Raw genomic sequence first — 11,805 nt, 5'->3', positions numbered from 1 at the left:
GTGGTGAACATGTCAAACAAACATCCTCTGATAATGATTATTTAAGCATTGCCTTTGAAACGTATTGGCCGACATCAGAGAGAGAGAGCAGCCTTATTTCGAAGCCCTTCTTTAGAAGGCTGTCTCCGGCACCTATTTGGGTATCTATGTAGTGTTTGATCATCTTAACACCACCTCTCGTAAGAAGAAAAGTAAGAAGAGAGCTAAAGCTAAAGCCCTCTTCTTATTTTTCATATATTTTTTTCATATTCTCGTTTGATTCTGCGTCTTCGTGGGATTGTGACGCTACTGATGATGCTGATGATGACGTCGATGGTGATTTTTTTGGGGCCGCAACCCCATTGGTCGGGGAACCGCTAGATGCACCGCCTACCGTGCCGTGACCACGCCCCCCAAGTCTATATAAGGCGGCGCGTGGGGGGGGGGTGACCACTCCGAGTGCGTCTCGCTGTGCGCTCGGTGAGTTACGTGATGTTCTTTTAAATTGTTATATTTTTTAAACACGCATAAAAAATATATTACGATGTTATTGTTCATTTGGCTGAGTGGTTGGTGCTCGTCGCGCGTAAATAATCGCGGGTTTTAAACAAATGAAATGTCTCACTGGCGGGTGGTGGTTATCATCACCCTCGGAAGGGCGATAAAATATGTACCGCGTTGTAGAAAGTGTACAGGAGAGTTGTGCTGTATCATGTGGGAGAACCGACCCACGCTATAAGAACCCTGGAATGTATACCGCTGGCGGCAGGGGCTGTCCAACGCTCGTATTTGAACGGGCAATTGTAATTGATGTGGATATGAACATTAATCCGTGTATGGTTTAAAAACAAATTAGAAATGAAGGTGGTCGTTATTACAATGCTCTAATAGTACAGTACTTGCAGACGTGCAATATCGACACGAACACTGTGTAAGGTACCCTGAAGCCCACCATTCCGCCACGAGTCAAACATTGAAAGCATCCCAGCGGCACTCAATTGGGTTCTAGAGGGCGCATATTCTCGACCTGGCAACACGATTGTGCGGCTTACTTTTATCAGCCACTTGTGTCACTGCAAGGGCTTCTTGTGGTCACGCAGTTGGTGAGTGAAGACCCAAAACGTCAAGCAGCAGCACTGTCGATGTTGATCACGGTGCATCGTTAAGACCGAGGTAGGTATGTGTGTGTGAATATATTGAAGCTGCTGTATTTGAAAGTGCTGTTAAATGAAATACAAAGTTTGTGTAAGGCAGGTGCACCAAGGAAGGTGTGTGATCGTACATTTGCTTTCCGATTTAAAGTTAAACAACATGCAAATACATTTCGATTTAAAGCTTTCGTGACTGCAGGGATTTATATTCTTGGTTCTTTCGGTAAAGTCACGTAGAAGGGAAATAATAAACTAATAAAAATAAAACCAGTAAATTCTCACGACGTTTCGTTTGCAACACAAGCAATCATCATCAGGTGTGAAAACCACAGCTAGAATTTTTTTAAAAAACCGCCACTTTTTTCAAAAAAATTATTGCTGTGGTTTTCACACCTGATGATGATTGCTTGTGTTGCAATCGAAACGTCGTTAGAATTGTATTGTTTTATTTTTATTATATTATTATTTCCCTTCTACATGACTTTACCGAAAGAACCAAGAATATGAACATGCAAATAAAGCACGCCGTTCAAGTGCATATTTAGTCAAGAGCGGAGCCACAGGAACGGTTCAGACAACGCTCGCCACCGATATTCGCCGTGTGCCGGGAATCGAACTCGGATTTCCGGGACTCAGGGGGGCAGGGTGTGCTCGCTCCTCTGCCACCACTCCAGCCCTAACTCGGTACCGTTTAATCGACGTGAAGGGAAACCTTCACAGACATCTCACTCCAGGGTGTAATACTGTGCGCGAGTGAATAATTACAGTTCGAAAGGAATGCAAACAAACAAGACGAAGAGCGCGCATTTCATTAAATAGCATTCCTTTAGAAGGAATACAAAACTCCAAATATTGATTGTGCGTAAAACATCGTGGGCACCCTACGGCCGAATGGACGTTTGCCAATGCGCGCATCATTTCTCTCCCGTGCAAATCGTGCCTCGCGCGCTTATTGCGCTGTAATCAACGTTCACGTCGCTTTCCTCTTTGTGCTTGAGCAGGCCGACTCCCGCAGGAAGTCACGCCATGGAGAGTTCGAGCTTACACGACGAGTACGCCCTCCTCTCCGCCCCTCGGCTCACGCTCTCATTATTGGCGCTCGGCCTGCTGCTCGCGGTCGCTTTAGTCCGACGCCGGCGCTCCGCGCATCGGCGCCACGGCGACGCGAGGCCCCTCCCGGGCCCCATCTGCTGGCCCATCGTCGGCAACATCCTCCAGCTGTGGCCCAACCCCCACCTCAAACTCACCAGGATGCACGATCGCTACGGGGACGTGTTCCGCGTTCACCTCGGCTCCGTCCCCGTGGTGGTCCTCAGCGGTCTGGAGACGATCAAGCGGGCGCTGGTGAAGAACGGCGACGCGTTCGCGGGGCGGCCGCCGTTCTACTCGCTGAGCTTGGTCGGTAACGGAGACACGCTGACGTTCACCCGCGCGTACGACGGCTGCTGGAGGGCGCACAAGAGGCTGGCGCGGAGCGCCCTGCGGAACTTCTGCGCCGCGCCGGCACGCGCCGCGGGCTACGCGTGCCTGCTGGAGGAGCACGTATGCGAGGAGGCCGAACGGCTGCTGCTCGCTTGCAAGGGCGGCGGAGCGCAGCCCGGCGGCTTCGACCCCGTGCCCTCCATCACGTGCGCCGTGGCCAACGTGATGTGCGCGCTCGTGTTCGGGAAGCGCTACCCGCACGGGGACCCGAAGTTCCTGCAGATCGTGGGGTTCAACGAAGAGGCGTCGCAGCTGTCGGGCGCCGGGAACCTCGTGGATTTCTTCCCGGTCTTGCGTCACGTGCCGAATGCTCAGCTAAGGGCACTCAAAGTCCTCTCCGCCCGGCTCTTGGCTTTCATGGAAGGCCACATCAAGGAACACTACCACTCCTACCAAGAGGTGCGGTGATGCCAATGGTTTTGTTTTAATTTAGAAATTAATAGCAATCGCTCTCTGATGTGTTTTCGGGTTTTACTGCGCGCCGTTTGACATGATGCCCGACGTTTTGCTCCACGTGCTGTCGTAACCGTCGTCAGGCTATAAAGGATGACCAATGCCAATAGCCGCCATTCGACACTGAGTTACCACGGCGCCTGTGCCAGGCCAGGTGCACTTTGAGGCCACGTGAAGAGGATGACCACCACCACCATCATCACCACAACCACCACCACAATAACCACCCTAACTAGCACCTCTACCATCACGATCACAATCACCACCTGGCCACCACAACTATTCCCACCACAATCATGGCTCGCAGCAGCACCACCACAACGATCATGACCTCCACTTGCATGACCACCAGAACCAGACTCCGATGCTATTGCGCAGTAGACCCCTTCCCCTCGTCTCTGTCACATTCCTCTCGCGGCCGTCCTCCATCGCTGTTCTACCCACGGCCCGTGTCCTGCTACCCCCCCCCCCCGTCCCGTCCCGACGTTGAATGTTTGAATGTGAACGCCGTTGCAAGTCGGTGTGACGTCGCGCTGCGTGCAGGGCCACGTGCGCGACATCACGGACGCGCTCATCGCCATGTGCGCCGAGCAGGAGGACGCGCTGCGCGAGGTGGGCCTCAGCGACGAGCGCGTCGTCGCCACGGCGCTCGACATTTTCGGTGCCGGTGAGCAGTGCACCACGTTGTGGTCGCTCGGTTCACCCGCGAAAGCCTCGCTTGAGGCTCAAGATTTTTGTTTCCGGGAGGGTTCCAGCCAAGTATTTATTTTTTGTGCAGTAGGGGACCGACGCTGCCTCTGCTGCTGATGTGCGATCCCAACTGAGAAATTTCAGCAGCGTTTGGCCAACACCAGCTCCGTAGTTTTTTTGTTAATACCTATGGGAGGGCATCTGACGTATGTGAGTGTGGCCAATGTGCGTGCGTGTGTGTGGCGTACGTCGTGCGTGCATGTCCATAACATCTTCCGCTAATTGTAATCGGCTGCTCCGTGATCGATTACTCGGGGCCCTTTAAAAATGCTGCCACCCCCTCCCCTCCCACACGCGCCGCTGCCTCGCGTAGGCAGGAAACCCCTTACCAGCCACGCCTGGCGTGACGCGGGCAGTGATGCCGATGACGTCACCAAGCCCCGCCCGTCACCTCCCGTCCAGCGGCACACGTAGGAACGGAGGCGAGATTGGTGTTTCTTCTCTCTTCCCAAACCGTGGTCGAAGAATTTACGCGGTAATTGCTAGAGTAATCGATTACTTGCCTAATTTGATTTCCCATGTCGAGTTTGGTGTATCTGGCCGAAGGTAGCCTGTTCCAGTAACTCCAGAGCGAGCGGTGCTTGGGCTGGGAGCACGTGAGGCAGAGGTCGCAAACGGGTTTTGATTCCTTGATTCCTTACCCGTACCCGGCCGCACCAGGGTCGCAAACGGGTACACGTACCCGTACCCGGCCGTACCCGTACCTTACCCGTACCCGACCGGGTACGGGTAGGGTACGGGTATCGGGTACCCGGTTGCGACCTCTGACGTGAGGCACGCGGCAGGAGATGGGAATGTAAGAAAACGCACCCGGCTCCTCGTAGCAACTACAGCAACGCGTAGCAGAGCGCACAATCGTACGTGCGATTCATCGCAGGTAGGCTCACGCCGGCCATGGGCAGTAAAGGTGTAGAGCACATGGGGCAGCGGCCGCGGCCGCTTCCGTCCGGCCATCGTCACCCCCGGACAGCCAACGGTGAGCTCGGTTCCCTGTGCGCTCCACGCAGGCTTCGACACGATCATCACCGGCTTGACGTGGTGCCTTCTGTACCTCTGCATCCATCCCGACGTCCAGGACAAGCTGCAGCGAGAGATCGGTGAGGTGCCAGGCTTCCGCTCGTGACAAATGCGGAATTCCCGATCGTGATACGACTGATGATGATAATGATGCCGTAGTAACTTTGGCGACCGCAATGTCACTCTTGACGATACGAGGCCTTGTAAAACTTCACAATATGACTTCATATCGTTGTATCAGTTTGCAATACGTAATACACGTTTTTTTTATTGTAGTCTCTTTGCGCTTTGCTGTGCTTCCAGTATAAATAAGCTCTTTAACTGCAGTTAGCTAATTAGCAATGATTTATATTTTTTATTCACGTCGTTATGTTGTTCATCGTGCGGTGTAAGGTATAACGATGTTGGTCTTGTGACATCTCTCCAAGATCGCTCAAGCCTCAAAACTAAAGTCTGACTCGAAACGTTTAAATTGCATATTTATATTTGGAAGAATATATTGGCTAATGACACGACTATATAGGGATTATGTCCTTCATATTATACTATTTTTAAGTTTAAAATTTGGCAATAACATACAAATTCTTATAAAAAGTTCAAAATAATCTGCTCTGGTAGCGCAAGCACCGAAGGACGCAATTGAACTCGAATAATAACGCAATCTCAACGTAAGTAGCTTCTCTTAAAATTCGATGTAAAGCTTTCGTGACTGCAGGGATTCATCTTCTTGGTTCTTTCGGTAAAGTCACGTAGAATGGAAATAATAAAATAATAAAAATAAAACAAAATAATTCTCACGACGTTTTGGCCACAACGCAAGCAGCCGTCCTCAGGTGGAGAACAGGTCTGTCAGACGCTGTCTTCTCGACATGAGAATTATTTTATTATGTTTTATTATTTTATTATTTCCATTATACGTGACTTTACCAAAAGAACCAAGAAGATAGCTTTTCTTATGTGCAACGTGTGCACCTTTGCAGACGAAACGATCGGCAGGGACCGCGCTCCGAGGTTCGAGGACCGCGGGAACCTGCGGCGCGTGGAGGCCTTCCTCACCGAGACGTTCCGCCACTCCGCGTTCGTCCCGTTCACCATCCCACACAGGTGCCCGGCGTTTCGCCGCCAACCCTCGGCACCTCGCCACTGGCAACGCAACGATGCCCTCCGACTCGGGGCACCCCGATTAAGGAAGTCAACCTGGTTGCATAGTGGATTTGACATATTTGTTTTATAATGGGTTTAAAAATCGCGTTGGTCGCATGCAAAGCTGCGATGGGTTTGGTTGAGCGGTTCGTCACCATTTTTTGGTCTGGTGGTCCGACCCCGGTCAAGGCCACCGCTGTGCCTCCGTTGAGCTTGCAAAGTTGGCGGTGGTTCCCAACGCTCTCTTATCGGTTTGGCCGCGGGTTCTCCGCAGTCGCGTTCCGGGTTTCCCTTGGTTTCGCGAAATTGGCGGCCGGATCTAGCGTGATGATGGGTCACGCGAATTGAGTCCCGTGGGTAGGGGAAGGTTGACTCCTGGTTCTAGATTTGAAGTTTTCGTGACTGCAAGGATTGATACTCTTAGTTTTTTCGGTAAAGTCACGTAGGTAAAAAAATGAATTAAAAATTAATAAAAATAAAATAATAAAAATCACGACGTTTCGGAGGCAACACAAGTCTCCGCCATCAGGTGGGACCGTCACAGCTAATCTGGCTGGTCTGGTGGTCCGACCCCGGTCAAGGCCAGCAAATCTGGCTGTGACGGTCCCACCTGATGACGGAGACTTGTGTTGCCTCTGAAACGTCGTGATTTTTATTATTTTATTTTTATTAATTTTCATTTCATTTTTTTACCTACGTGACTTTACCGAAAAAACTAAGAGTTTGACTGCTGGTGTTCAGGATGCCTCTGAATATCCAGATTTGTCTCAAATGCTATTTAATTCAGACCTCACCATCCAGTACGAGGAACGTAAGATGCTAACAACTGTTGGGAGTTCCCCGGTCGGCGCGACGTCATTTGCTTGTCCCGTGTTCACAGCACGACGCAGGACGTGGTGCTCAATGGCATGTTCATCCCTCGGGACACGTGCGTGTTTGTCAACCTTCACCAGGTCAACCACGACCCGTAAGCCCCACCAGAGACACACACACACCAAGGCAGCATGCCGCCACTGTATACTGCTTGCATATACATGCCACTGTCACGTGCGGGGAAATTAAATCTGTGTCACTCTTTGGTTCTTTCGGTAAAGTCACGTAGAAAGAGAAAATCATAATTCTAGATTTGAAGCTTTCGTGACTGCAAGGATTCATACTCTTCGTTTTTTCGGTAAAGTCACGTAGGTAAAAAAAAATGAAATAAAAATTAATAAAAATAAAATAATAAAAATCACGACGTTTCGGAGGCAACACAAGTTTCCGTCATCAGGTGGGACCGTCACAGCCAGATTTGTTATAGAAAATAATAATTTAAATAATATGATGTGACGTTTCGATTGCAACACAAGCAATCATCATCAGGTACAATTGAAAGAGAAAACAAACCTAGTAAAAGTTAGAAATATAACGCAATACAACACAGAGAGTCGGCTACCATAACGGTCAACTATCTGTGTTGTATTGCGTTATATTTCTAACTTTTACTAGGTTTGTTTTCTCTTTCATTTGTACCTGATGACGATTGCTTGTGTTGCAATCGAAACGACTTTACCGAAAGAACCAAAAAGTCATTCCTGCAGTCACAAAAGCGCCAAATCAAATGAGACTGTGTCGTGAGGCGGAGTACATTAATCTTGAATTGGGTGACAGATTGAACACCGAAGGAGATTGCAGTTTTTCAGAGCAGTATTTACTGAACCTCCGAGCGAAATGCAGCAAAAAGCTTCTCTCAATGACGCCCCGCAACAAAATGCGGACGTGTGTGCATCTCTGACAAGCCCAGAGTGCTGTATGCCACGAGTCCCAAGTTCGCGTCTCTCCCCGTAGACCACACCCTGACCCTCGTCTGGCGCGCTGTTCACGTGCGGTTGCTGCGTTCAGGACCGTATGGAGCGACCCCGAGCGGTTCGATCCGGACCGCTTCTTGTCGCACGACGGAAAGGAGGTGAACAAGGAGATGGTGGAGAAGGTTCAGATCTTCGGCCTGGGCAAGCGCCGCTGCCTGGGCGACGTGGTGGCGCGCCAGGAGCTCTTCGTGGTCCTCGTCACGCTGCTCCAGGGGCTGTCGTTCCGAGTGCCGCCCGGCACGCCCACACCGAGCATCACCCCGCAGCACGCCCTGGTGATGAAGCCGCCGCGCTTTCACGTGTGCGCGTCCCCGCGGGCGTGAGCCGACGCTTGCCGGTGCTGGCCGGGCGGACGCTGTGGGATTGCGAGAGCTGGCTTTTTTTGCCGGGCGATTGAACCGTTCGGGGTGTGTGCGCGGCCACAGCAACGAATGTACAATGGGGCAACGAAGTGAAAGACTGCAGGGAGTCTTGATTACAGATGTGTGTGTGCGTGTTTTTTTTGTAGAGACACACAGGCGCCCCGGTCATTGTCTTCGGGCACAACATCGCGCTCATTCCCCCCTTGTGCCAAAGTCTTGGGATCTTGCACTGCTGTGCTTGCTTGCACCGTCACGCTCCAGTGCAGAGCAGTTTAGACGATGTGTTTTTGGGCTGCTCTATTGGCTGTGGTTTTCACACCTGATGATGATTGCTTGTGTTGCAATCGAAACGTCGTGAGAATTTAATAGTTTTATTATTTTATTATTTCCCTTCTACGTGACTTTACCGAAAGAACCAAGAATATGAATCCCTGCAGTCACGAAAGCTTTCAATCGAAACAGAAGGATGTTTTCAGTTCCCTCTTCGCAATGCGCAATACGATTTTTGTGTCACTGTTGGAGAGACCACGGAGGGCACCACCTGCAGTTTGTGCAGGACACAAGTGAAATGTGAACAAGCTCAATGTTTTTCTTTTTACCAACCTCAGAATCAGAATATTTATTGATACTGGAGAAATCCAATGAGCTAAAATGCTCAAATCGGATGAGCTATGAAGCTCTTTGTCACAGATGTCAGAACATTGCAACAAACAATACAAACAACACAATAGGAGTTCATTTAATTTATTTTCATTTATTAGGTATAGCCTGTGAGCCATTCGGCTCTTGAATCGAAAGGAAAGGTAAACATTTCACTGGAAAAAAAATACAAATTAAAATAAACAACTTTTTTACCTTACCAGGAAAAGCCCACTGAGGTATGAACTTATTTTTCAGAAGCGACCTGGCCACAAATGATAGCTCAACAAAGTGGCTTATCATTGTTGAAATTATAGCAGCAAAATAATCTAAATGCATGTTTCTCACTCATGTCTAAGGCTCGTTTATCAACCTGTCATCTCCACTATAGAATGCCACCTCTTCTGTGCCACAGTGATGGACGATAATGTCCTTCCCATTGACATCCAGTGTTACCTCCATTTTATCGATATGTTGCCATATGGTGGCAATATGTTCAGGAGCTATATTCCAATGTCGAGGTCTGCCAGCCACGAGAGGACTTCAGGAGAAAATTCGTGTAGTTTTACTGGTGAATAGTTACATTGAAATGAAAAGCTTATTTAAAGACTGAATCAGACATCAGAGTGCGGTCAAACTATCGACGATACGAGAGTGAAAATACAAACGGTGTGCACAACCATTACTCCTGATTCTCTGACAGCAGAGAGGAGTTGGGTGTTAGAGAAAGAGGAATCCGGGAACACCATACCACCTCGACCGCACCAAAGAGCGCCGGTTTCTTAACGGACCGAGACAAACGTCGATGAGTTTAACCCAAATGCGTGGCCATCAGCCACCGCCCGCGTGTTCCACACCGCCGCGTGGTGGAGAAGCCGGCTTACGGGGCGCCGACGTCTCTCGCCGTCCCTCGAGCGCTCGGCAGTCGCGCCGCGGTGCGAGCCCTCGCAACGAACGTCTCCTCCCTGGCGTTCCAGAACACCTATTGACGAAGGAGGAATCCGTTGAGCGATAAAGCTCTTTCCCCCCCTCCCCCCATGGCGTAGCTAGGATATTTTGCGCCCGGGGACGAACTATAAAATTGGCGCCCCCCCCCCCCCCCCCCCGTTTAATCACATGCCAAAATGTAATTACATGACATGTCGGCTGTGTGTGGCGGGATATATTAAAGTTTAGGTTGAGGTGTAGATTTGTGCAGTAGTTTCAGGCTGCCGCGCCCGCCGCAACAAGTTATCATGTAACGTTGTATGCCTCATTTTGGCGCCCCTTTACCTTGGCGCCCGGGGACATTTGTACCCCCCCTGCCCCCCCCCCCCCCCCCCTAGCTACGCCTCTGCTCCCCCCACAGATGCCCAGTAAGTGTTCACGGATGTTCCCTCACGAGGGAAGGGGGCTCTGCCTCCCTGCGTCCTCGCGCTGCAACACACACGCACATCGCCGTCCTAGGCCAACTCCTCCGCCCCGTGGTCCGAGGTCGCCACTTGGACCACCGCTCCCTGCGCCTGCCCTCATGCCCTCCACGCTGGTGCCCCGGTGATCACCACCTTTTTTCTCGCGTGGGTCTCCGCTCTTCTTGCGCGGCGTTCTATCCATCCGAGTTGACTTCTTTTTTTTCCCCTCCTTTCCAGCTTGTCAGAGATGGGTGACACTCTTGCCTTCTTCCTTGACGCTTCATCTCTGACCCGATCCAGTTTCGATGTTTACATCGCATGATGATGAGGGATGGCGACAGCTTGGGAAGTCATCATTTCTGACGACGAAATCCTGTTTCTGTATATACTCTATATAGACACCTGTCAACCCCTTATCAGTGCCTACCTTATGACAGACCAAGTCAGACTTTATTGGTCACCCCGTGGCCTTATAAATCTCAACGTTCATCCTACAACATCACAAGGGATACACACAAACATTTAGACACATTTTTAGATAGAGTAGAGTAGTGCCTATGGGCCAGATAGAGCCTCCACTCCCCCTACCCCACACTCCCACCCTCCCTGTCTCTCCTCCCTGGCTCCCCCCCCCTTCTCTTACCTATATAGCCTCTTGTTGCAGAAGCCCTTTTGCCCACTTCAGCAATTGTTTCTTGCTGTGGTTGTCCCACCTGATGACGGACGCTTGTGTTGCGCCCGAAACGTCGTGATTTATTTTATTTTTATACCTACGTGACTACCGAAAGAACCAAAGTATGGATCCCTGCAGTCACGAAAACTTCAAATCTCGATTAAGAGTAGTGTGGTGTAGAGTGGTGTCTACGGCGCGGTCCTCTTCTGAAGCACCCCGCTGCTAATCATCTTTCCTACTTTGTGTAGCGAACTATCGAACAAAGACGGTCATTGGATCGCGCGCTTTTAGATGCGCTTCTGCAACCGTCTGGAACGCTCTTCCTTTCGATATTAGGTAGCCACTGGAGCTATGCACTTTTAAATCTAGCTTGAAAATGTATTTCTTTAGAACAGTTATTTTGTGATTCGTTTGTTGTCCGTCTCCCGCATCTCCAGTTATCACGGTTGGCTACGTACGGTGCGAAAGAAGTTAAACATACTAATTTTGTCCAGATATTGCGTGTTGTGCAGGGTTCTCAAGGAATGGGATCACTAAGTATTATTGTTATGGTTTGCTGTACAATCGCATATGCAATTACGAAACATCCCATGTATTTTTCTTTAATAAACATTCTCCGGTGATATATAATTGTATCAAATGTGTTTGTGTCATATTTACACCTACATAATTGAGCAGAGAATCACCAATGTTATCGTCAAAAGAGAAAGTTACAATGGGAAAGTGTGACGGAGTTTACAAGTGATTATTGTTTACAAGCAAGCATTGTTTATAAGCGAGCATTGCTTACAAGTGATCATTGTTTACAAGTGATCATTGTTTACAAGTGATCATTGTTTACAAGCGAGCATTGTTTACACGTCATCATTGTTTACAAGTAATCATTGTTTACAAGCGAGCATTGTTTACAAGCGAGCA

General features: G+C 49.7%; 1 protein-coding gene across 3 annotated transcripts; it reads left to right on the top strand.

Annotated features, from left to right (window-relative positions):
- Positions 1 to 439: 439 nt before the first annotated feature.
- Positions 440 to 11,527, top strand: LOC133339491 (cytochrome P450 1A1-like). Of its 3 annotated transcripts, none has more exons than XM_061547630.1 (8): positions 440 to 459; positions 1,060 to 1,152; positions 2,132 to 3,011; positions 3,609 to 3,732; positions 4,823 to 4,912; positions 5,813 to 5,936; positions 6,856 to 6,942; positions 7,857 to 11,527. In XM_061547630.1, exons 3-8 carry the CDS (start codon positions 2,157 to 2,159, stop codon positions 8,143 to 8,145), a joined length of 1,569 nt encoding a protein of 522 aa, XP_061403614.1. In that variant the 5' UTR covers positions 440 to 459; positions 1,060 to 1,152; positions 2,132 to 2,156; the 3' UTR covers positions 8,146 to 11,527. The 3 variants fall into 3 exon arrangements, with proteins under 3 accessions (XP_061403614.1, XP_061403615.1, XP_061403613.1); XM_061547631.1 differs by having other exon boundaries at positions 441 to 459; positions 1,080 to 1,152; XM_061547629.1 differs by lacking the exon at positions 440 to 459 and having other exon boundaries at positions 473 to 1,152.
- Positions 11,528 to 11,805: the final 278 nt, after the last annotated feature.

Source organism: Lethenteron reissneri, chromosome 9 (assembly GCF_015708825.2).
Source record: "Lethenteron reissneri isolate LAM-NWPU_2019-01 chromosome 9, ASM1570882v1, whole genome shotgun sequence".
NCBI classification, from domain to species: domain Eukaryota; kingdom Metazoa; phylum Chordata; class Hyperoartia; order Petromyzontiformes; family Petromyzontidae; genus Lethenteron; species Lethenteron reissneri.
The sequence above is the reverse complement of the archived record's forward strand: the minus strand, read 5'-3'. Positions and strand labels throughout refer to the sequence as shown.